The sequence below is a fragment of the Artibeus jamaicensis genome, unplaced genomic scaffold, assembly GCF_021234435.1.
Source record: "Artibeus jamaicensis isolate MK-2021 breed Jamaican fruit bat unplaced genomic scaffold, CSHL_Jam_final contig_233, whole genome shotgun sequence".
Classification (NCBI taxonomy): domain Eukaryota; kingdom Metazoa; phylum Chordata; class Mammalia; order Chiroptera; family Phyllostomidae; genus Artibeus; species Artibeus jamaicensis.
In genome coordinates, this window is record NW_026521486.1 from 1,674,114 (window position 1) to 1,698,847 (window position 24,734).

At 66.7% G+C, this 24,734-nt stretch overlaps 2 protein-coding genes across 6 annotated transcripts in view; both read right to left on the minus strand.

The window, feature by feature from the left end:
- GRAMD4 (GRAM domain containing 4) overlaps positions 1 to 24,734 on the minus strand; it is a 52,687-nt gene that overhangs the window by 2,785 nt on the left and 25,168 nt on the right. For 3 of the 4 annotated variants that reach the window (XM_053661412.1, XM_053661413.1, XM_037160236.2), the window contains exons 3-17: positions 22,615 to 22,735; positions 10,340 to 10,460; positions 9,121 to 9,182; positions 7,194 to 7,326; positions 6,705 to 6,730; positions 6,435 to 6,526; positions 5,955 to 6,046; positions 5,111 to 5,159; positions 4,140 to 4,211; positions 3,763 to 3,806; positions 3,575 to 3,684; positions 3,279 to 3,436; positions 1,707 to 1,851; positions 1,043 to 1,136; positions 421 to 505 (exon numbers count right to left, since the gene is read on the minus strand). In XM_053661412.1, the coding sequence (XP_053517387.1) occupies positions 421 to 505; positions 1,043 to 1,136; positions 1,707 to 1,851; positions 3,279 to 3,436; positions 3,575 to 3,684; positions 3,763 to 3,806; positions 4,140 to 4,211; positions 5,111 to 5,159; positions 5,955 to 6,046; positions 6,435 to 6,526; positions 6,705 to 6,730; positions 7,194 to 7,326; positions 9,121 to 9,182; positions 10,340 to 10,460; positions 22,615 to 22,735 (1,404 nt within the window). The remainder of the gene's footprint in view (positions 1 to 420; positions 506 to 1,042; positions 1,137 to 1,706; positions 1,852 to 3,278; positions 3,437 to 3,574; positions 3,685 to 3,762; positions 3,807 to 4,139; positions 4,212 to 5,110; positions 5,160 to 5,954; positions 6,047 to 6,434; positions 6,527 to 6,704; positions 6,731 to 7,193; positions 7,327 to 9,120; positions 9,183 to 10,339; positions 10,461 to 22,614; positions 22,736 to 24,734) is intronic. The other variant, XM_053661411.1, reaches the window with a different exon arrangement.
- LOC128626796 (uncharacterized) lies at positions 18,620 to 22,587 on the minus strand. Of its 2 annotated transcripts, XM_053661415.1 has the most exons (3): positions 19,723 to 22,587; positions 19,385 to 19,485; positions 18,620 to 19,222 (listed from the first exon to the last, which is right to left on the minus strand). In XM_053661415.1, the coding sequence occupies exon 1, from the start codon at positions 21,351 to 21,353 to the stop codon at positions 20,415 to 20,417; it is 939 nt and encodes a 312-aa protein (XP_053517390.1). In that variant the 5' UTR covers positions 21,354 to 22,587; the 3' UTR covers positions 18,620 to 19,222; positions 19,385 to 19,485; positions 19,723 to 20,414. The 2 variants fall into 2 exon arrangements, with proteins under 2 accessions (XP_053517390.1, XP_053517389.1); XM_053661414.1 differs by having other exon boundaries at positions 18,620 to 19,485.

Genomic DNA, 24,734 nt, shown 5'->3' on the forward strand with positions numbered 1-24,734 from the left:
TCAAGGGTGCCTGCTCCATGGGGCCACACATCGGGGACGCTGGCTGGAAAATGCCAGGGTGAGGACAGCTGTCCGTGCCCTCACCTGAACCTGCCCGGGGCAGGGGTCTCAGGACGAGAGTTGGATACACCGTGGTCACAGGCGCCCAGACCCTGAATGCTGGGCCCACCTCGCCACGATGTCCCGCCCAACCTGTGAGGGAACGCCAGGCGCCAGCCCACAGGAGGTAGGGTGGCAGGACCCAAGAGCCTTCCGGAAGGGAAGCCCTGACTGGGTGGAAGCCACGCCCAGGGAGTATCCAGGCGGCACCTGCCCAACTCGGAAATGTGTCCACCTTGGGAGCAAACCCCACCAGCCTGCACCTCCGTGCTGTCTTCTTCCCAAAACTGCAGGGAAAACGAAAAACGGGGGCACACCCACCTTCTGGATGTCCGTGATGTCCGCCAGCCGGATGACTTTGTTCCTCTTGGAGGAGCCGGACTTGGAACTCTCAAAGCACAGATAACTACGGGGGCGGGGGAGGGGGGGGAACCCAGCACCTGAGTCCAGGGTCTGCCAGCACGCACGGCCACCCCTGCCGAGCAGACAAAAGGCGACCCAAACAGAGAGCCCCCATCCCTGTCAGGTGCTCTGGCCTTTTACAAAAGTTTTCACTTTTAAATACAGCTTCACAGGTTTTCAAGGTTAAAATCTCCCACTCCGCACTGAACCTGAAATGCACCCCCAGATGCCGGGACGCCCCCAGAGAAGCACATGAGTGTCCCTGAGGCCTGGCCGGGGTCTCCTCGCCCAGCTCCCTCAGCCAGGGGTGGAGAGGAAGCCTGGGCCCTTGGCTGCTGCTGGGAGTATCGGGGACAACTGGCCAGGGGCCCCCAACACTGAGAACAGCCCCCGGCCCCCCCAGGGCACAGACGTGGGGATAAGCTGAACGCAGTCTCGCCCTCGAGTGGAAAAGGCAAAGTGTCTTCGGGCTGCTTCTCCCCAAAAGCCTCCTGACGAGGCCCCTGCCTGCACCCGACACTGCCCGGGGCCGCTCACTCACTTCTCCGTCACGTACAGCACGCCATTGCGGATGTAGTCCGTGGGCATCTTCCGGTCCCGGTTGATCAGGCAGCAGCGCCAGCCGTTCTCACACACTGCGGGGACACGGCCGCCGGGTTGCCTGGGGCCCGGCCGCGCCAGCACCCACCTGCACTCTCGCCCCCAGGCCAAGGCCACGGGGGGTGGGGGGAGCACGTGGAGAACAAGGTGGCCTTGGGGGTCCTTTTCCACAAAAACGTGGGGGTTTTTGTTTCGTGTTTTTAAAGGGAAAGGATGCTGGTCGCACAGCAAAGGAACCAGGCTCCGAGAGCGTTTCATGTTCTAGGTCCCGGGACGAGGGCTCAGAAGGTCAAATTGAACCTAATTTCTCCGGGGCGTTCCTTCCATGGCCGGGGAGGCGCTACAGGCCAGAAAACTTGAAGAGCCCGGTTCCCAGACAGCCCACGGTTTGGGGGTCTTATGGGGAGGTCCCTTCTGGGAGGTGGGCAGGGATCTGGGTCCCTGTGTCGGTGGGGCTGCAGACAGGCCGAGGTCCACGGGGCTGGGCTGGGAGGACCGCAGGGCTCCAGCTCCGTGGGCTGCGGCAGGACGTCCGCTGTGCGGCAGTGCAGACGGCGGTCTCCCCGCCCCCGGCCGAGCTGGTCCCAGACGCACGGCACACGTACCTGCCAGCGGTCGCTCGTTCTCTGTCAAGTTGAAGATCTCATGGAAACTGCCCTTCTTGGTGCCGTGGAAGCGGCCGGCATCTTCGTCCTTGCTCAGGCCGGCGGGAGCACTGGACACGTAGCTCCGAGAGGCGGTCGTCTGCAGCTGCCAACAGGGCCGCATCCCCGTCAGCCAGGCCCGCACGGAGAGGGACAGGGGCTGGGACACGAACAGCCGCCCCTCGCGCCAGCAGCGGACACTCGAACAGCCATGTGTGCCCAGCTGTGGGCCGCGGGCCCCCCCACAGGACGGGCGCCAGGGCCTCATCGGCCCCTCCTGCTGCAAGAAGCCCCACTACAGTGGGGCACCCCATTCTCCCAGCGACACCCCAAAACGCCACACTGAGCCTGCACCCCAGCACACACAGACCCAGGCCGCGGGCTCGGTCAGAAGTGGTTACGGCACAGGGCACCAGAAGCAGTGTCAGAAAGGGAGACAGCCACGGCACAGCACAGCGTCAGACCCGCGGGAGGAGAGGGCTCCCGCACAGCCCCGTACCTAGTCGTGCCCGGACAGCTGGCCACGAGGGGGACCACAGACACATGTGACCGCGACAAGAGAAAAACCAGGGTCCATGTGGCACCAGGTCAGACACACACGGGCTGGGCGAGCTGCCAGGCCCGGCCCGTGCGGGTCGCCACCCACCAGGGGCCCACGTCCTGGCTTCCCTCACGGTCCCCTGAGAGTGGCCCCCACGAGGCGGCTGTGACCCCAGGAAGGCCCCTCTGGGCCACACAGGGCTCCCTGCTCGCCGTCCAGGAGCCAGGCTGCTAGTCTCTCTGCCCTTTCCCTGGGGTCCACCGCCTCACACACACCCACAGAGCACCCGGCTGCTGAGTTCAAGGCCCCGGACTAGCTGCACTGTCCCCAAACTGGGACCATGACCCAGAGCTTCCCCCCCACTGACAGAAGTGTCAACAGATCACTAAACACCCTTCTCCCCAGAGCACACTCATGCAGGAGACTCTGCAATGCAATGCCACCTCCTTCAGGAAGCCCTCCTGGACCTGCCAGGAGTTCTACTGGGCCCAGAACTGCCCTACTTGTCTGAGCCCCGAGGGCAGCACCTGGGCTGGCTCTGGACATAGTGTCCATTGAATGAAATGTGCACCCAGTCCCAGCCTGTGAGCACAGGGTGGGCCCATCTCAGGTGCTGCTTGGCCTTGTACCTGAGCCTCAGAGCTGGAGACAGCTGAACCTGGCACCCACCCCCAGAGTGACCACTGCCGGGGCATCCTCCTCCCGAGGCCCCCAGGCTCTCTGTGGCCACGGCCAACACCCCACAGCCTGTGCGCCCTGGGCCTGCCCATCCCCAGAAGTCCGTGGGAGGGTCCCTGCGGGACCAGGCAGGACAGGCCTCCACCAGCAGCCGGCCCCACCCAGGACTGGCCGGCCCTTCAACCACAGAGCAAGGTCACAGGGAAAACTCCTCAGTTGTCTGTGTCCCGGGCCCCATGACATGGGAGGGACCAAGTGTGACTGTGAGGCAGGGCAGCTCTCGCCCCCCAGACCCCCAAAGGACGCAGGCTCACCCTGCGGGGCATGGCAGCGGTGCTGGAGCGCTCTTTGAGCTGGGGGTCGGTGGGCAGGCTCCTCCAGACGATGTAGGGGGTGTCGTACTTGGCTCGAAGCCTTGGGCAGCGTTTGAAGATAAAGTCGATGAGGAAAAACTTGATTCCAGCATAGAGTCCTGGGGGGCACACAGCCCACGTCAGCCAGGACCGGCCACTGAGCCCGTCAGAGCGCCGCAGTTCGGGGCTGGCACTGGAGTCCGGCGGGCAGCAGCGGCCCGGCCCCGCCCCGGCCCCCGACGGCACCGTCCGCTCACCCATGGCGAGCCCCAGCAGGCGGTAGGGGAAGAAGCAGGAAGCCAGGAAGGCGGCCCACAGCGCGATGTACAGCTTCTGCGTGATCTCCGGCTGCACCCACATGAACAGGCTGCAAGGGAGACAGGGCTCGGCTGGGCATGGGGTGCGCCCCCGACCAGGTGGCGGTGGCAGGCGGGCAGGGACTTACTTCTTGATCTTTTCCAGGATGTCGGCCATCTTGCCAAAGAGGTTCTGTGTGAGGCAGCAGCCGCGGTTAGGGCAGACCCGGGGCTGCCGGTCCCGATGGCCGCGCCAGGAGGGCCCCGGGTTCCCAGGCAGCCCGTGGTCCCACCCCGCCCCCTGGGCTGAGCATGGGGGGGGGGGTCCTGTCTGAATCGTGGGTTAACATGGGGATGGTGACGTCGGACCCCGCCCTGTGTGCCTCCCACCCCAGGAGCTGGCTGGGCCCTGGCTGGCAGGGGCTCCTACCAAACCAGGGGACCCTGCCACGCCTCGGGGTTTATCTCGGGTGTGCAAGAGGGGCCATAGGCAAACCATCTGTAGGCCAGCTGACGGCGGCCGCACCTGCGCTCTCTGGGCGACGTCCAGCACCAGCTGGAACTTCTCGGACACGGTCAGGTCCTCCTTCGGAGGCTCCTTCAGCAAAGGGGGGGGAGGAGTCCGCTCAGAGTCCGCGCCTACGGGGCATCCAGAGGGGCCCGCACGGTGGAGTGGGCGGGCAGTGGGTACCCTTATAACCATGGGGCTGAGGCTCACCTCTGAAGGTGCTTCTGAGACCACGCAGACCCCCACCTCACTGCACAGGCAGGGAAACCGAGGCAGGGGGACCAGATCCGGCCCTGCCTGTGCTCATTCAGCAAAGTCCTGCCGAGGGTCCCCCGGCCCTGGCAGGCACGGGCCTAGCCCCAGACATGCTCTCTGGCCCTGCCTACACCGCCCACTCAGCACACCTACTGTGTGCCCATGCACACAGTGGGCACTCAAACATCTGACGAGGCCCTGAGGGCTCCTTCCTGCCCACGTTCAGTGGCTCTGCCCCAGAGACCAGAGTCCCCCCTACAGCAAGGTCAGCAAACTTTCCATGCGTGGGGGCCAGAGAGTGGACAGGTGGGCTCTACCACAGCCACTTGGCTCCGCTGTCCCAGCCCCAAGGCAGCCAAGACAGGTGCCACTGAGCAGGCGTGCGGCCAGTACGACATCAACAGCAGAGCCGGGCAGCAGGCCAGGGTGGGTGCCCTCTGGGCCGACCCTGCTCTGCACCTGCTGGGCCAGCCCAGGAGGGCGGGGTGGGTGAAGCGGGGCAGCCCAGCCGGGGCCAGCGAGGGGACTGGGGTGGCCAGCTGTCAAGGGGTCAGGGAGCAGCTGCCTGGGGCTCTGGGCTGGGGACGGCTGGCCGCCTCCTCCAGCCTCTCCTGTGCAGGCAGGACTCCGGGTGGGCACCCACGCAGCTGCACCCAAAGGCCTCAGCAGCCTGTGGGGGACCCAGTGGGGCCTGACCCAGTGGAGACAAACGAGACTTTCACCCCGAGACTCACCACCACTTCGGACACTTCCGGCACAATGCTCCACTGTATCCTCCAGCCCCTGCAACCGGGGAGGCCTCGGGGTTACAGGGCCGCCCTCGGGCCCACCCAGCGCACCAGACGGGAAGAGCACCTGGGACTCACACAGGGGACTGCAGAAGCCCCCATCCCTCACATCTGAGACTACTAGTGCCACCCCTGGCGTAGGCCATTCAGGTGGCCCTCTCGAGGGGCAACGGGACCAAAAGCCGTTGGAGGTGAGCAGGTGGGGCAGCCGTGGGCTGCGGTGGGCGAGTCCCGTCCGGGGCGGCCCCTTCCTCAGCGCATTTCAATGTCTCCTACGAAGCCCATTACCCGCGGGCCGGCCTTGGGAAGTGCCCGGAAAACAAGCGTGTGCATGCTGCCCGGCCGGGCCCAACGTGGGGCCCGGGGCCCTCAGGCCTGGTGGCAACATGGTCACTGTGCCAGGGTGACTGCAGGTTCACAGGGACCTGGTGGCCCAGGAACATGGCTGTTCGCACAGGGACACTGGCCTCCCCCCAGAGCCCCCATGGCCACAACTACGCAGAACCCAGGGCTCACTCTGACCCAGCTCCTGTCCCACAAACACTGGCAGGGACCTGGCAGGGGCCCCACAGGGCCCAGCACCCTGGACGCTCCATCCACCCCCACCCCACATCTTCCCGGAGGCCTGGGGGGACCTGGGGGGAGCAGGGGCGGGGAGTTTGGGGATCGCCAGTGGCAGCTCCAGCGAACCTGGGGGTTCGGAGCCTGTCCCAGGGCTGACCCTCAGCCCCAGTGCCCTCGGCAGCGTGGGGACACAGCACAGCCACGCAAGGCCCACCGGCCCACCTACCTGGCTATGAGGTAGTTGAGGGACAACCTCAAAATGGCCAGAAACAGGAACATGGGCACGGCCCAGCCATACCAGATGGCGTTCATGTAGACCTGCGGAGGGGGGGCGTGGGGGTGTGGCTGGGGCCTGCGGCAGGGCACCCACCCCGCCAGGGAGGCAGGCGGATGGCGGACGGCGGGGCGGCCAGGCCCGTTTTCCCCGAAGCACCCTGTCCACCGGGGGGCCACCGCCCTGTGTCCTAGGACTGGTGGTTCACAGGCTGGCCGGGCCCCGGGGTCCCACAGGGACAGACCCCCCTGCTGTCCCCTGCGCCCAGCTGGGAGAGCAGACCAGAGCACCGCCGAAGGTCCCTTCCCAAGCACCCCCTCTGTCAGGCACGGTGACCTTTGCCTGACCCTCCCAACACCCTCAGGGTGGAGAAACTGAGGCCGTCCTGTTCAGAGAAGGCGCCGCCCTGCCCATGCCGCCGGGCGCACTCACAGTGAAGGCAATGGCAGACGTGTAGACGGAGTACCAGTCGGATAAGGCGGAGAGGTTCTTCACGAAGCTGGTAACAGGCCTGGCACCGCGCTCTAGGGACAGGACGGGGCACGGTCAGCCCGCCCACAGGCAGGCAGGCCTGGAGGCCAGGCCGGCCACACCAGCCCGGGGCCCCGCAGCAAGGCCCTCGCAGGCTGCAGAGGCTCCCGAGGAGGACGGCAGAGCCCCCGGCCAGCCCCCACCCCCAGGCTCAGCCCACCGGGGACTTACTTAGTCGCCGCATGTTCTCGGTTAACCTGAAAGGCAAGGGGGGAGGTGAGGGCCAGCAGGGACTCACCGTGCCTGCCGGGCTGTGCTGGCACTCGGGCAGCAGCACAGACCCAGACTTGCGGGAGCCACACGCCAGGAGGCACCTGGCTGCTGCCCCCCACACTGGAGGGGGTCCTGCCTGCAGACTGTCCCTCAGCTCCCGCCCACGATCCCCAGGAACCCAACCAGCTGGTGCCCCGGGAGCCCCAGGACCTACACCAGCACCTGGCACGGGGCGCGTTGCTCCAACAGGCATAGGACTTGTGAAGCCCAGGGCGTGGGCACTGCCCCCCAAGCCCACTGTCCCTGTGTGTCACGAGCACGAGTCAGACCAGAGTGGCAGGCACAGCAGTGCAGCGGCCCCCAGAAACCTGTGAGACCTGTGGGCATCGGCCGTAGGAGGCCGGCAGGCCAGGCCACAGGCAGCCCCACCCCCCCTGGCGGGCCCACCTGCGGGCGCTGAGGGGCTCCTCCGTCTCCACGGCGCTCTCCTCCGGCTGGAACCGGAAGTCCTCCACGTACTCCCCGAACTTCTCGTACAGCCACTTCTGCACACGGGGGCACAGCCCCTGGCCGCGCCGGTCTGTGGGGACAGGTGGGGTCGGCTGAGGCACGGGGCCACAGGGCTGGACCTGCTTCCACCACCAAGCCCGGCCGGGCCTCCGTGGGCCTCGCCCAGGGCCCCTCCTGACAGAGGCCGTCCCCACAGTGGCGCTGTCTGGGCAGCGCAGCACAGCGCACGCGGGCCGGCCTCCCATCCCACCGGGCGCGCTGGTCTGCTTGGAAAGTGGCTGGGGGGGCTCACTCCCAGGACCCTGAGCCCCCGCCAGGGGACAGGTGTTGGAGACAGTGTGCTATCGGGGCCCCAGCAGTGAAGTGGCCTCTTCTCCTTCTCTTCCACAGCCAAGGATCGAGAAAGCCACCCACACCACAGACCCAGAAAGCCGGGATGAATCCCACAGAATGGGGGAGGGGCAGGCACTGTGGGTGCAGGTCTCAGAGCTGCCCACCACCATCAGAGGGCCTGGTCCCCAGGCCCCCACCCCCACCCCCACCTGAGGAGCGGGGAGGACCCGGGGGGCCCTCAACGGCCTGAGGGTCTGAGTGGGAGGCAGGGGCAGTGGTGTTCCCACAGCAGCTATGAGCCGGCTTCTGGACACATTTAAAACGCAGGTAACGTTCACCAGCCAGGAAATGTCTTTTCAACCACTAAAATACGTGAAAACACTCGGAATGCTGAAGCTGACGGGCTGCGGTCTTCAGACCCCCCAGGTGTGGCTCGGGCCTGCTCTGGGCCCACGACGGGTTTCGGGGTCCAGAGCCCTGGCTGCAGGACCGCGACCCAGACTCCTGTCCCCGCCTCCCTCACGCTGGGCTGCACTTGGTGCCCTGCCCTCGGGGGCCACAGCTCTCCCAGGGACACAGCCAGGTGCGGGCTCTGGCAGGGGCGGGGGCCACAGGGCCCCACGGAGTCGGGGTCTTGCACCCCACAGGGCTCCGCCCATGACAGACTTGTCATCGTCACGCACAGCTTGGTTCCCGGGTCCCCTGTGCAGCTGCTGGGCCACGGGCTGTGGGGCCCAAGAACACAAGGACACCTGAGCCCTGGAGATGCAGCAGCCGGTCCTGCATCCGGGCCCCAGGGCAGGGACCCACACCAGCATCTGGCCGGAAAGCTAGCAGGCCAGGCCCTGGCCGGGGTGGGGGGCAGCGGCCCTGGGGCGGCCTTCCTTCTGGGCCTCAGTCTCGTCTCCACACTGGCCAGGGCTTACAGCTCAGGCCCTCCTGGGGTAACATCTGAGCCCCCCACACAGGCAGGGGGCTTCCCGTGAATGGTCAGCCTGCGGGAGTGCGTCCTGGGTCCGAGCTCCCAGAGACCAGGGCCCACCATGGCTCCCACGAGGCCCCCTCGACAGCCAGATGGAAACCCTGGCTTCCTCCCACACCGCCCCCCCCCCAGGGATAATTTAGAAATCGTGGCACGTGGAGAGAGCTGCAGAATTCAAGCTATGGCTGGAAGAAGGGTGGAGACCAGGGTTGGCTCTGGGCCCTGCCGGGGGGGGGTGCAGGGACACAAACCAGCCACAGCTGCCGCCCTGCTCACTTGCCCCCAGGTGGGGGGGCATGACCGGCCACACGGCCAATGCAGTAGGGACACTGCTTCCCTGCGGGGAGGGCAGCACCCACACGGCATTGCCCACCCACGAGAACCGCAACCACGTTCTCGAGGAGCAACGCATGTTTGCTGCATGGCGGCCCATTCCTGGGGAGACACCGGCCCGGTTCCTACGAGAGGTGGCCCCGGCAGCGAGCATGCATGTCCTGGAGCAGGATGGACACCCTCCATCACCACCAGCACCCACCGGGAGGGGCCTACCTGCACCGTTACTGGGCTGGGCCTGGCTTTTCGGAGGCTGCGGGGCTGTCTGCTCCTCGGTTCTGGAAGAGGGGAGAAGTGGGGGCCTGACGTCCGCCAGTGCAAACCACAGCAGCCTGGCTGTGCCCCAGGGCTCAGAGCAAACCCCACCGTGCCACGTGCCACGTGCCACGTGCCATGCCACCAGCGGGCGCCCTCTGGTGCCCTCACTGTGTCTTAAGAGGCATAACTTTTCCTCTTAATGACCAAGAACACACGCCTTGTACACGCACAGCCCTTTTCTTCCCCGTTAGTTTTCACGCACTCACTCTCCTTGCTTTACCATCAGGCTCAGAATACATAGCTCTCTGTTGCTAGTTAACTGGCCACCAATGAAGACTTAACACAGAATTATCAAGCACCATGCAGGCTACAGACTGGGCGACCCCCTGCCCCAGCCGGTGTGCTGTGCCCAGGTCCCCGCTCGGCCCACGCCCGCCACCTGCCTGGCTCCCAGCCCCTGCACACAGCCACCCCCAGCCTCAGTGGTCGCCCGGCCCAGAGCGCCCTCCCGGGGGCGCCAGCTCCCAACTGTCAGCAGGACTTTCAGCCACAGGCCTGGCCACGGGTGCCGTCTCCTGGTGCTCTGGCCAGCCCACGCCTCCTGCCTGCCCCAGCCGGCCTCCCTTGCTCTGCACTGGTCCAGGCTGCTGCTTCTGGGCTCCCAGCGTGCCCATCTGGCAGAGACCCCAGGATGTGGGGAAGGCACTGCTCCAGATGAACCTCAGCAGGGCCTGGGGATACAGGGGCCCCAGGACCGGGACTGTGGGGCCGGGAGACCCTCAGCACATGCGCACCCTTGGCTTCAGTGAGGAGGGTGCAGTTTCTGCCTTGTTCACACGGGGGACTCATTCCGCACCTCTGAGAGCTTGCACGGTTTGCAGGACTGTAACTCCACAACCGTGACCTAGAGCATCGCGGAGGACCCGCAGCACAGGAGCCAGAGGAGTGTGCGCAGAGTCCTGGGGTGGAGGTTTCATCCCGGGGATGAAGCCGTGGTCAGGGAGGGGGCCCAGCCTGCACACCCCTGCTCCCAGGGGCCAGCTACCCAAGTGACCGTCACACCTGCAGCTGACTAAATGGGTGGGGACTTGGAGGGGAAGAAGAGCCCAGGAGGAGGAGACTCCAGAACCCACCCAGTTCCCTCCATTGCTGCTCGCCTGGCAGTGCAGCTGCTCACCTGACTTTCAGCACTTCCTGGACCTTCTGCTCCAGCTCCATCCGCCGCTGCCGCTCCCGGTCCAGCTCCTGCCGCAGCGTCTCTGCGTTGGTTTCCTCTCGCAGCTTCCGAAGCTCCTCCTCTGTGCGGAGAGAAGGGCCGGGTGACTGCCTGCCCCTCGGGCTGTGCGGGTGGGAGGGGCAGCGCACTCGGCTGCAGGGGACCGAGAGGCCCTCCTGCCTGATGGGAGACACCGGCTGCCCACTCCGGTCCCGAGTGGACCCCCGTAGGCGGGGCTATTAATCAGGCTCCTCTCGCGGGGCGGGGCAAGTGAGCGGCAAGGCAAAGGTGGGACTGCTTCACTAAGTAAACCGGTGCAAGACGGACGTCCCCCACACCTCAGCCACCATGCTGACTGGCAGGATGCCCAGGGGCAGGGACCCAGGACCTGGGCACTGGGCAACCCTGAGAGGGGGGTGGCCAGACGAGCTCAGCCAGCTAGGGTGCTGACAACTGGAGAGCGAGGCCGAGGTCCCCGGGGAACAGCAGGGGCAGGTGCGGGAGGCCCAGAGACTGGGGGACATCGGGGGGAGGGCATACGGAGCCCGGCGCTGGGTCTAGGGGGACAGACACATGCCGCGTGGCTGCCGTGGGAGCTGCGGGAGGAGGATGTGAGCTGAGCCATGGCCCAAAGAGGTCCCCGTCCTGACCTCTGCAACCGAGTGGCCTCAGGAAGACCAGGGACTTGGCAAACTCGATGCAGCTGAAGGCAGGAGAGGGCCCTGGGTTTCCCGGGTCACACAGATTCATAAGAGGAGGGTCAGAGGTCGGAAAGCAGAGAGAGACTGGGAGCAGCCTCCTGTGACTCTGGGGTTGGGGGCGGGGTGGGGCACGGCTTCCTCTGGAACCTGGAAAAGCCGGGAGCAGCCCCTCCCCTGAGCGTAGGACTGCCCGGCCAGGGACCGGCCTGTGCAGCTGGGGCCGAGGCTGGTTTACTGGCCCCGTGTGGCGGGGGTCCGCCAAGTGCTGTGTTACCCCCGAGGTCGGCTCAGTATGGCCTGTGGCAGGCACAGTCCAGGTGACAGGTCACCACAGGCCACCTTGACTGTGGGGCTGACAGGCTGAGACCCTGCAAATGGAAATGCCACAGGAAAAGCTACGTTTGCTCCCAAGACCTGGGAGCATGACTGGGTAATTCACCAAAATCAGGGGGAGGATTGGGCCCGGGGGTGACAGGGTGTGACTAGCGGCCAAGACTGCAGGTCGCAGGGACACCCTGGCCTGGGCTGGACAGTGAGGTGCCAGGGCGACCCTAAGGCTTCACCTTTTGGCCTGGCCGCCTCACCGGACTGGGGGACACAGGGCCAGGGCCAGGGCCAAGCCCAAGACCACGACATTCGGGCCAAGGTCACTGCCACAGCCCCAGGCCCAGACGCAGGCAGCAGCACAGGTGGCTGTGTGTGAGCCGCAGGACCTTGTGGGGCGGCACAGAGGGGGGCGGGACTGGGGGGGCCGGCAGTCAGAAGACCCCGGGCTGGGCAGGTGCCTCGAGGGAAAGAGCCGGTGCCTGCGCGTCCACGGCCCCGCTGCCCACCTGGAGAGTTTGTGACTGGCTGGATTCTGTCACTGACCGAGGACAAATGTTGACATCTGCTCAGGGCCCGGACACTTGTGTGGTACGTGTTCAGAGCCTTGCCTGCGGGGCTTGGCCCGGCTCCGGGATCTCCGTCTCAGCTTGCCCAGCACGCTGCCCCCTCCCCCCGCCCCTCAGGAGCAGACCCTCCCCAACCAGGGGGTGGGGGGCGACACCCTCGCTCATAGGAAGCTGTCCTGCCTGGCTCCAGTGAGCCGCGGTTTCCCCCAGAGAGCCCCTCCCCCAGTCCTGGGAAGCAGAGCTGTCCTCCCTGGGCCAAGTGTCCCTCCCGAGGACTGAGGCCACCCAACCCAGGGAACTTGGTGCCTCCTGAGGACCCAGAACCAGCTCTGCGGTCAGGGCTGCACGAAGGGGCAATCAGAAAGAAGGGGCAGCCTCTGAGCTGGGCCTCGGGGCCCCTGAGTTACACTCAGGAGCAGTGTCCAGCTTAGGCCAGGCCAAGAGTGCAGAGCTGCCCAGGGGGCGGGGGGCGGGGGGCGGGGAGCGGGGGGCAGGGCCCGGGGGGTCCTGTTCCAGACCATAGGATGCTGGACCTCTGCCCCCAACCTTGCGGGGAGAGCTGTGCCCCCACCACTCACAGTGGGCTGCAGTACAGCCCAGGGGGCGGAGCCAGGCTCGGGGGCGGAGCCAGGCTCGGGGGCGGAGCCAGGCTGGGGGGCGGAGCCAGGCTGGGGGGGGCAGGGCCCTCACCAGCACACTCTGGGACCCCTCCTACAGGCCCAAACCCACCCTCTTTTCTCACCTCGGCTCCCACTCTCCCAGCTCCCCTCACACCCTCCAGTCTGGCCCCAAGCAGCACACCACGCCCCCAGGCCGACATTCAGCAAGGGTGCCCTGGCTCAGGCCCACATCCCCCAAACGAGGACCTGTCTGCTCCACCTGAGTGACGCTGCCAGGACCCACCTGACTCCAGGAGGAGCCAGGAAAGACGGAGGAGGGGCGGCCACAGGACGCGTGAGCTGCGGCTGGCCATGTACCGGGCAGAGAGGACAGTGGGGTGGGGAGGGGCCCCGTGGGAATCCTTCTGCCAGCCCCCAGGACCGGCCACCAGCACCTGAGGGGTGTCTGCACCCTTTACAGCAACACGGCCCCACAGCAAAGGCCTCAGCCTCCCCCAGCCTCCTGGGACGCGGCCTGAGGACTCGGGGACACTGAGAGTCCCCAGCTGCCACGTCCCTGGAATGCACAGCACCTGCTGGGGGGCAGCAGGGGGACCCAGGTGATCGGGCTTCCACACCCCTGACAGGTGACCAGCCCAGGGTCCCAGCCTCCAGAGGGACCTCCGCTCAGCTGCGTGCTCAGCCCAGCAAATACACCTGCCCCTGTGGGGACAGCACTGTGACAAAGCAGCCACACCCCGCCTGGAGCAGCCTCAGGTGGGCCCCTGAGAACGGACCTACCGCACAAGCCCCGAGGCTGTGCCCTGCCAAGCACTTGGCCCCTCCAGAGGTGAGTGTGTCCCGGCGCAGGTGGCCCCCGGGACCTCCTCCGAGTGGACTCTGACCCAGTGACAAGGGGACAACCAGGGTCTCGGAGAGACACAGCAACCCGCTGCCCTCCTGTGGGCCTGCAGAGACCTGCATGTAGCCTCTGCTCTGGGACCCACTTCCAAGCGGGGCCTCTGGAGCTACAGGCCTGGCCCCCAGAGCCTGGGCAGTGATGGCTCCCGGTGCTCACCTCCGGAGGACCAGCCGGGCGCTTGCGCCTGCTGCGCCCCACACCCCACAAAGCCCCCTGCCCCGGTGGCTGCAGGGCTGGCCCTCCCCAGCCAGTGTGGGGACAGGGGCCACCCCAGGGCAGGCTGTGCAGGGACAGTAGCCCCCAGATACAGCCTGGAGATCAGCGCATCCCAGGTCCCAGTAAGGCCACGAGAAGACGTCCCACCTCTTCCAAGGGTCTCATTTCCTGGTGGCTCAAAAGCAGCTAAACATTAAATAAAACCGTTGGGCAGTTAGTGGCTATTCCTCTCACAAGCCGCCTCTCTGGGCGACTCTCCCCCAAGCCTGAAATAATGGTCTCAGCAATGACAGCCACCCTCACGGCCCGTTCCCTCCGACGGTGACACATTTAGGTCAGCTGCAGCACGCAGACCACAGCGGGCCCTGCGCACGGCACAGGCCTGTGGCTCCCCACCACCGGCGCTCTCTCCAGTACGAGCAGAAGAGCCAGGCACCGGCCTCCTGCCTAAAAGTGCTGAGCCGCATACTTGAACAGTGGCCTCCTCTCCCCGGCCCCCACCGGACCCGGGGCCTCTGGGAGCTTGGGGCTGTGCAGCTGGGCCCCCGGCTCTGCTCGGCCTTCCCGCGGTCACTCGGCCTACCTTCTGCGGAGCCCTGGGCCCTGGTCTCACACGGGACTGTCTGTCTCTGGGGCTACTTGGGGGTCCCAGGGTGGGGGACTGGGCCAGGCCGGGCCCACCCCGTCCCCAGCAGACACCCCCAATGCACCAGGTGGAGGGTGTGACACCGCCCCCAGGGCCAGGCGAGGAAGCCCCCACACAGCCCGCATCAGCTCTCCTGCTGCTGCCGTGAGCACGGCCAGCGCTGACAGGGGCCAACACGGCCCGACACGGGCCGACACAGGCGCTGACCCTCCTCTGACAACCTCGGAGGGCGAGTCCAAGGTGGGTGGTGGGGCTCCTTGGGCTCCGGGGGGTATTTCCCGGTGGTTTCCAGCTCCTAGAGGCACCTGTGTTCTGGCGATGACATCGCTGTGACCTCTGACCCGACCTTCCTCCTCTCTCACAAGGTCCCTTCGATGACAATGCCCGCCCCCATAGGATCATCTGCCATCTCAGATCCTTAACTCCACCACTGCCGCCAAGTCCCTTTGCCGTGCAAGGTGCCACGTTACAGGTTCTGGCAATCAGGACATGGATGCTTTCGGGGGGTGGGACTGGTCACCACAGTCCCCCTGAGATGAAACTCTGGGTCCCAGGAGGCCCCAGTGGCTCTGGGGTGGGGGAGTGACATCCTCCCACCTGGCCCAGGAATGCACAGCTCACAGCACAGGGAAGGGCACCCTTTGGCAGGTCAAAGGGGTGCGGGGGCCCCAGCAGGCCCCCGCCTCCAGCTGAGCCCCAAATGCACCGGAAGCAGGAGTTGCCCAGTGTCCCCCGTGGTGCCCTGAGCCAGGCAGCCCTCACCAGCTTCAACTCTCGCGGTGACAAAGACGCACGGAGAGGACACCGCCACGAGCCCTCGGCCTTCCACAGCACGCACGGTGGCAGCCCCGGAGCCCCTCCGCCCATCTGCAGGCGCCCTGTGCCCGGTCCACCTTCCGCGCAGGAGGCCGTCGCTCCCCAGCAGCTCAGCTGTCACCAGCGGGGCCTGGAGGGGGGGCCCCACATGCCTGCCTGTCAGTCAGGCCTCCAGTCACAGCCCTTCAGGGAGGGAAGGACCCCCGCCCAGCGGCCCAGGCAGGGCTGCGGTGTGGCACCCGATGATTCGAGCTTTCTCAGGCCTGGCGATGGCCAAGACGGGCTCAGGGCTCTGCGGCAGCTGCTGAGCAGGCACATCGACCGGGGCTACGGCGGGGGGGCCAGGAGAGCCAAAGTGCCCGCCCTGGGAGTAAGTCAGGACCCCCTGACTCCCAGGGCCCACGGGTGCACCCTGGAGCCAGTAGCTGGCATCGGGACGCACAAACCCCCCACTGCGCTCCTGCTCGAAGGGACGCTCACGTGAGCGAAGGAAGCAGCCAGGTCAGGGAGAAGGGCAGGGTTGGCCAGCTGATCGGGTGACTGGGGAGCCCCCCACCCCCAACTGGCCCACGGCTCCCTGACACCCAAGGGCTCAGGCCACAGCCCGGCCCACTGCCCGGCCTCCAGAGAAGGCACAGGCAAGGAGGGAGACTCGGCTTCCAGGCTATTTTTAAACCTGTGAAAGTAGAACTCAGCCAGCAGTGCTCCTGGCACGCAGCTCAACGGGCCCAGCCACAGCCAGAAATAAAAATCAAGTGATAATCCTTAAATAAAACTGCTTCCCACCAGCCAGGAGCGCCCACCCAGGAACCCCTCAAAAGGTGGCTCTGCCTCCTGACCAGTGGGAGGCCCGACCCCCGGAGGCCCCAGGCCCGGCCCCTTCACCTCCCTCCTCACCTCTCACCCTGACTCTCCGGGCCTCCAGTCTCCCGCCCAACTTGCCCCACACACACCATCACTGGGGACCCTGCCAGGGCGCAGAGCCACACCCCTCCGGGGACCCCCCCCCTCCAAGGGCCCAGGTGTCAGGTCCCCAGCAGAGTGCCCCCTGCTCTCCCTCAGCAGCCAGGGCCGCGTGCTCTGCCCCCTCCTCCCTCGCTCTGCGGAAACAGCCGTCAGGGGAAGTGAGTCACGGCCACTGTGAGCGACGGTCTTCTCTCTCCCTCCCGAGCGCCGACTGCCTGTCATCGGCCACTGCTACCGAGGCGGTGCTGGTGAGCGGCGAACTGCCGGGGACCAGGAAGCGGCGATGGAGGCGCACGGCAAGGCGCCGAGCGGGCGGCGTGTTGCTGGGCTTCAAGCTCATTTCAGGAAAGGACTGGGTGCGGGGTGAACATGTCCCCGTCGCAGTCTCCCCCGTGTGAGACAAGAAGGAAGAGGGGCCGCCAGCACCCCACCCAGAACACCGACTCTCAGGGACCCACGCCTTCCAGCAGAGAGGGTGGGCTGCGTCGCCAGGAAGCGTGTGCGCACCCCCTCCACCCCCTCTGGCCCCTCGCTGTGCAACTGCAGGGGAGCCCTCCAGGCCCCAGCCTCCCCTGAAGCCATGAGCTGTCTGCCCCCTCCCAGCAGGGTGGGGGGCAGTCAGGGACCCCTGGCCCCCAGCATGGCGAGACCAGGCGGCAGGTCACTGTGTGACAGAGCCCAGAGGAAACAAAGGTAACAGAGAGGAGGTACTTAGGGACCAGACACCACAGAGGGTGGGGGCAAGGAAGAGGGGGCCTGGAGAACTGGGGCTCTGGCCGCCTGGGGGGGCCTTAAAGAGAATGTAGAGGGGCGCCCAGTGGGGCAACAAGTCTGTCTGCCCACCGATCTGCCCGCCCACCCACTGGCACCCGCAGCTGCCTGGCCCTGCACCCAGGCCATGGGGACTCTCAGGTGAGGTGGCCACTGCTTCCCCGGCTCCTCCCAGAGGCCCAGCTCTGTACAAGGGGCACGATGTGGGCGAAGAGGGGTCCCCTGTGGAGCTGGAATGCCAGCCCCCCACCCCATGCTCCAGACAGCCTGGTACACAAAGGCCGAGTTTCAGCAGGAGGGGACGGGGAGGGTGCGCTGGCCTGGCAGCCCCTCTCCGCACGGCATGCGTGGGGGCCAGGGAGGGCCACCCGGGGGTGGGGCTCAGCCCGCCTTTCTCAGCCGGGAGCCCAGCAGCCGCTCGGCGGGCGGGACACAGGGTGGAGCTGAGAGAGAAGTCACAGGCCTCTGTCGAAGACATCCCCCACGGAACCTGAGGCTGCCATGGTCCGGGCAGCCACCAGACACGGCAGGGCCTGGACACGGAGCCATGAAAACCCCACTCAGGGGCAGGCATGTCCAGCTGCCTCTGGCTGCTCCCTCACCCGGGACGGCAGGGGCCTCCCCTCCCAACCGTGCACTGAAGGAACAGGAGGGTCAGCAGGCAGGAGCCATGGCTGCCAGGCACCGTCGGCCTCTGTGCCCCAAGATCTGCCCCGGACAACGAGCTGGGACCGGGCGTCCATCCGAAACCATGAACGAGGGAGGAGCGTCCTCACTGGGCAGGAGATGCGGTCTGGGAGGACCAGCGGGCCGGGCACCTGATTTTCTCAGGGGCCACTTTCACGGTTTCCGTGTGGACTCTGCGTGACACAGCCCCCAGCCCCATGGCCCTCATCCGCCTCCCCCGCCCCCCACCGACTGCCCCCGAGAAAGGGTAGAAACGGCTCAGGGAGCACGGTGGTGCCCCGGGCACAGGGGTTCATCCTCCCGGCACAACCAATACTCATGAGTAGAGTTTTTCACACACACACACAAAACCCAGATGCCCCGGAGGGGCATCTCCAGGCCCAAAGGGGAGGGTCCAGAGGGACCTGACCGCCCCACACCCAGCCCGTCCCTGAGGGCCTCGAACACCACGGCGCCTCTCGGGACACTTGCAGCCGCGGGCTGCCCTCCAGCCGCCCAGACTCTGGCCCCAGCAGACCAGTCCAGAACCTCCCCTGCAGGGCCTCCTGGGAAGTCCGGGCATCCAGAAGGCCCACCTGCGGCCCCGACCAGCTTCCCCGCGAAGCCCCGCAGGGCAGCCACGTGGACAGATGTGGGGCAGGGCAGGAAGGGGCCTCCCGGGAGCCCTGGGAGCTCAGGGGCCCTTCTCCCGAGCCAGGCTCTCCAGGAACCGTCACCGCCGCCCCCCCCCGGCTGCGTCCACCGGGCCCCACCTGGCTCCAGCCATGAGCAGGTGGGCGTCGTGGCCCAGAGATGGTGGCAGTCCCTGGCCCGAGGGCTGAAGACCCCAGGACATGCAGCCCCCGTGGGCAGCCTCCAGCCTGTCCGGGGAGGACTCCACAGGCCTTCCTGGTCAGGCGACATGGAATGCACACACGGGAAGGGGTCTCCCTGCGACCCGGCCCCCAGGAAGCCCACGCACCCCCAAAGCCCTGGGAGCACTCCCACCCCACCCCGGTGACCCAGCTCCCGGGACCCAGCTCCACTGTGGGGCGGGTGACGCGCACAGCTCACAAGGCCGGAGGCCCTCGCTGGGCTGCTCCCTCGGGTGGTCGGTGGCGAACGCACCCCTGCCAGCAAGATGGGCCGGCGCGGCGTGAGGCTGTGCGGGACTCGGGGCTACAAAGTGTGCGGTGGTGCTTCTCATTGATTCATGCGCTGCTTTAACGGGCTCAGGGTCCTGCCTCCAGTCACGAGCCGGCACGCGCTCAACTCCTCACTGCCCTGTGCCACTTTCTCACAGAAGGGACATCTGTTCCCTTCAATATTTAATCACCGAAGCGCCGCTGTGCACCTGGCCATTTCCTTCTGTGCAAGAAGCAGCCTGTTCTTCTGAGAGGAAGCGCCACAGACGGCTGCGTGGCAGGAGGGCACTGACCACGGCGGCAGGGACGGGCGGGCAGAGCGTGGGCACGAATCTCAGACACAGCCCCGCCCACGGCTGCAGGTGACAGGGAGGCAGGACGAGCGTGGCACGTGACCCGACTCCCCTCTACCATGAAGGACGTCTCTGGGGCACGCAGAGAAGTGAGGACAGGTCTCCGGGGAGGCTGCGGGCCCGTGAGGTACCCGTGGGGGCTGTGACGGCCTGCTGGGTTTGGGTGAGACACACACACAGGTGTCCGGGGCTCGAGGCCACCCTGCCGTCCCGTCTGAGACGGCCACCAAGCGGCTGGAGACAGGGAACACAGACAGAAGGGGGGACGCGTGGCTGGGAGGGAGGCGCAGCCGCAGGCGGCAGAGTGCTGACCTTCGGGGAAGAGGCGGGTGGGAAACCACAGGGGTCTCGGCAGCGCTCCCGGGGTCTGAGACTGCGAGTGGGTTGTGAGAGGGACACAAAGGAACTAGACTCTGTGGGAAGAGACTTTACAGGTGACCTCTGAGTGACGTCACAGCCCTGGAGGGATGCCCCGGCAGGCACAGCACAGGAAATGCACCCCTCTAACCCCCCCCCCCGGTGCTGAGCGCCCCCCCGAGGCTGCCAAGTGAGCTATCGCCGCCAGGGTGCTGGCCGCCGTCCCTCCCCGGGAACCAGCACCTGGCCACACAAAAGAGAAATGGGAGGAGCCAGACGGGGTCACCGCGGACCTTGGTCACAGTCTGTGCGCAGGGCCCCGGGGAGGTGTTTGCACAGCTGTGCTCACAGCGGCTCTGCTCACGATGGCCAGGTGTCCTCAGCAGCCCGAGTGTTCTCGAGTGGAGGGACGGATTAAAAACAAGGGGGTCTGCCCGTACCCACTTCCCACCCACGGAAACAGGGAGAAGTGCTCACCGTACTTTGCCATGTATAATACACACCCATGGTTCTGGCCCAAACTTTCAGGAAAAAAAATCTTTCGTTTTAATCAATTCATTTAGTTATTTAGGAACAAAACTGATTATCATATTCCGGGGCATGACTTTGCACATGGACATCGTTACTGCTTTCTACGGTTACAGTTTAAACACACAAGCACAAACAAAAGCATTAAAAGCACTCACATAGATACAGAAGTAGTACTACCCCTATATAAGGCACATGCTTATTTTTCCCTCGAAAATTTGGGCAAAAAAGTGTGCATTATAAACAGCAAAATACGGTAATTCCAGGGTGGGCTGGAAATGCTCCGAGAAGCCCGGGAGGTCTTCACACACCAGAAAGCAAGGTGTCACCCTCGGGGGCCTGCGGCGGCCAGGAGGTGGGGGGGAGGGGAGGGTGTGGCTGAGCACCCAGGAGGCAGCAAGCCCGGGGACTGAGGCACCGCGATGCTCAAGTCCACAGTCTCACCACAACGCAAACCCTAGCGGAGAATGATGTCACTGCTTTGAAAACTGGAAAATAAAGGGAAGCGTCCAAGCTCGCACCCTGCCCTTCCTGCACGGGCTTCCCCTGCCCCAGCGCAGCCGAGGGTCGGCTGGGACAGGGAGGGAAAGCGGCAGGCAGAGGGGTGGGGGCTGCCTCCCAGGAGGTGCTGGAGCGAAGCCCTGAGGGCTGAGGACGGGGCTGGGGTCACCCCCTCCCCGCCTGTCTGCCCTGAGGGACTGGACACGACAGGTCCCCTGCCGAGTCCCAGGACACCCTGAGCGGTGACCTGAGCGGTGACCGGAGTGGAGACCCCGCAACGGAGGCCTGGCCCCTCCACAAGGAGCAGGAGAGAAGCAGCGGGGGTCTGGAGAGACACACCTCGCGTCACACGCGGGGGAGGGGGCTGTGGAAAAAGGGCGACGGACGAGGCGACCGGGGAACCTCGAGCCTGTGCTGGGGTGTGTGGCAGCCTCAGAGGAAACCGACTTTGCGGTTGTGCCGTGAGACTTGCGGCTCTCGTCTTCGCGGAGCTGCTGCTACGATGTGTATAGACGGGAGGACAGGGGCAGGGGGGACGCCCGGGGCGGGGCTGTGGTGGGGACGACACTGCCCACTCTGTGCGTGTCTCCAAAACCCCCCTCACCGAAAAGGAAGGCCCCTCCTCGCCACCCGAGGCCGTCCGCGCCGAAGGCCCAGCTCTGACGACACCAGGGCCCCGGGACGGGACACACGCCTCGACCCAGCGTACAGCACAGACCCAGAGGGCGGGTCCCAGGACACAGCGATGCTGCCCTGCGGCTGGGGCCGCCTCTCCTCTGCGGGGCCCCCTCAGCCCCAGGCCGGCGTTTCCGTGGGTCCTGCCGTCCTGCCCTTCAGAAGGACACTGCCCACCCCCTGCCAACCCCTGCCCTGTGTTAGACCGCCCCCCTTTCATGGAGAGCGCCTGGTTCCTCGGGCTCGTCAGGACTCATGATACGACCGATTTCCGGCCACTTGACCCACAAAAGCCTAGTTCCCGAGGTCCCAGCTGCTGACGCGGCGGATCCTTGCCTGGCTCAGAGGGGTTGGTTCCAGCTCCACAGGCGGCCCCGCCCGCACTGGCCGAGCAGCCGGCTGGACGGCCTGCCCTGGGAGCTCACACGTCTCCCTGCAGAGCTCGGCGCCAGCCAAGGTCACAGGCACCTGTCGGGGGGCCTCCCAGGCAGACCCAGCTGGGCCACTCCCCCAGCCAGCTCAGCACCGACCTCGGGAGCGTGGGGAGACCGAGGCTGCCTGGGGGCCAGCTGCACACCTGCCCGCGCGCACATGAGCACACACCCACTCACCCACTGGGGGGAGTGCTGACCAGCAAAGGGGGTTTGCAGGCAGGAGGCGGCGGCAGCCCCTGGGGGCGGACGACGTGCAGAAACGCGGCAACAGCCACATGGCCCACTTCCCAGGAGCAGGAGGCCGGGCACCCCACCGCCTCCTGCCTCCACCTGCCAGCGAGGACCCTCCGGGCTGTCGCTCAGACACGACGACACTGGGTGCCTGAAGCCCCAGGGAGATGCGGGACGGAGGGAGAAACTCCGTGGGGACGGGGAAGGGGGACCCCACGGGGCCTGGTGCTGTCCGCACAGTTCGGGTGTGACAGGCACGGGGCTGGGCTGCTCCCCTCCCCCACGCTCCCCGGCACACCGCCACGGCCTCGGGCCGGCAGGGGGACAACTGCCCGTGCGTGGGCACTGGGCCCGCCGGCCTGGGTCAGGGCACCACCTCGGGGTCACTGCACTTACTCCAAGCCTCAGCTTCCTCACCACTCCAGCAGAGGGTCAGAGGGGCAGTGAGCGATCAGAGGAAACACCCAGGATGGGACACTCTCTGTGAGGGACCTGCAGGCCCCCCACGAGGGACCCCTGCCATCAGCGCCCCCCAAACCGCAGCAGGAGCGCGCGGTCATGTCCCCCACTGTCCCTCCCAACTGAACGCGCAAACCAGACAGAGCAGAGCAAGCACGAGTCTGGTCCTTGTGCAGCTCGGCGAGCCCCGCGCTGACTGCTGGGAACTCGGCGCACCAGATCCACCGAAATAACGCGGTTTCCTTCCTGCCCCGAGGGCGTGGACGTCTCCACCCAGCAAACCAGCAGAGGGGCCACATCTGTCCCCGAGAGCCCAAGGACGCTGTTGTGACCGGCTCCCTCCCCGAGGGCACTCACGTAAGAAGTGTTTCTCCAGTAAGGCGATTTCCAGGTGACCTTTGATCTCATTCAGTCGATCGAACTCCGTCCGGTTAAAGTCCTGGACGCCTGCAGCCATGATGAGGGTTCCCGGGCCGGCCTGGAAGGGAAGCGTGGAGAGCTAGCGTCCTGCGTCCACCCCTCGTCCCCAAGGGGCCCCGAGGACCCCACGCCTGGAGGTGCTGGGCCCAGAGCCCCCACCTGCCACACCCCCACAGACCAGGCCAGTGTGCGGTCGGCCTCAGTTAAAGCCCCCGCCCGTGCACCTCAGCTGCGCTGGCCGGTGGAAGGGAGTCTCGGACAATGCGGAGGTTCCCGGAGCCCCGAGAACGCTCCAGTTTAAAGGAAACCTGAACGAGGGCCCCGACCTCGCCCTCAGGCCGCAGAGGGCAGGAGACCACCAAGTTCAGCGCAGGCCAGTGGTGGGGCGCCCTCCTGGGAGGGTGGGGCGCCCTCCCGGGAGGGTGAGTCCTGCCCCAGGAGCCCTGGCTCCCACACCTGGGAGTCCGGGGAGGGCGCCCGCGGAGGTGGGCAGCCGTTCCCACTGCCAGGCTGCAGGAGCGGAGCGGGCGCACTCCCCGGGTCAGTGGGCCCCAACAGAGCCCTCGTCCCCCTGCAGAGGGCTCACTGCAGCCACCGCCTGGTGTCCCCCTCGACCAGGGGTGGCGCGGGGGCCACCTCACGCCCTGCACACAGGGGGGAAAGGGACACACCCAGGGCCACCGGGCTGCACAAGGGACAGGTCTGTGGCCACCCCACCACACGTCACTGCGCAGTGGGCGAGGAGCAGCACCACGTGCCCGCCAGGCGACGGGGTGGCTGACTCCCCAGGCCCGGTCTCCACGAGCCCTCCAGGCCGGGGGTGGGGGGGTGGAAGGGGACAGGCAGCGAGGGCCCGGTCCGCCCAGTGGAGCAGGCCCTGGGAACCCAAAGGCTGGGAGACCCTCTGCCTGGGCCACCGGGGCCAGGCACTGACCTCCCACCGCTCAGAGGCTCCGAGTCCTGGGCCAGGGGCCCCCGAGGGCAGACCCGGGGTGGGGGGGAGGCGGGCAGACCCCCTCCCGCTGGCCAGCCTGGCCTCCTTGCCCGCCCCCCACCTCGGCAGCCCAGACGGCAGCCACACCACAAGGCTGCACGCCCGACGCCGGTCACAGCAGGTGTGTTGCACACACTTCGCCACAACGTGACGCGAAATTAAAAAAAAGAGGCTGAACGCCTGCGGGGACAGGCGACCGCCTCGCAGCGAAAGCCGGGTGCACTGACCCGCCCAGGGTGAGCGCCGGCGCCCCCACCCCCAGGTCAGGAAAACCGCAAAGCTAGAGGTCGCCTGCACCAGGGCCACCCGGGACACTCGCCAGGGTCCCCGACATGCACGCCCAGCAGCCAGTGGGGTGACTCGAGCCCCACTGTGGCTCACAGGACAGACAGATGCTGGCAGCAGTGTCCCCCAGTGGGCGCGGTGCTGACTGGAGCAAGGGCACACCCCCCACCCCGTGGGGTCCTAGGCCCAGCCACCCCCACCCTGGAAAAAGAGCCCGAGAGGATCGAGAGGAAAGCGAGGGGGCCTGGCGCACAGAGCCCGTGTGCCCACCCTGGTCTGCCTCGTGTGCTTAGGAGGGCGCTGAGACCCCCAGAGCCCTGGGACAGGTGGGCTGCCAGGCTACGTCACTGGCCCTCAGCTCCCTGGCCCATGGGGACACGACCCCAGGCTGTCACCCGACCCCGCACTCAGTCACACACGCCCGTGGGGGCCAGGTTCTGGGTTCCCCCCGAGACAGTTCCTACAGCTGGGAGCCGCCACCGGCCCTGATGGACAGACGGACGGGCAGACTGAGCAGGGAACCAGAACGGCCCGATTGTAGCCTCTGTGTAGGTTCCATGGCGTGCGCACACGCACACGCTCACACTCACACAGCTGGGCACCACAGGGGGGCATCCTTGCTCCTGAGAGGCCCGCCCTCGGCCCTAAGCACACCCGAGGGCCACGGCCCCAGCGCCCTAGGCTGGCACCAGCCACACAGAGCAGACCCTGCTCTCCTCACCAGCCAAGCCTGTGCCGCCTCTGCGCCCGGGACGCGGCAAGCAGGGCCCAGGCCTGG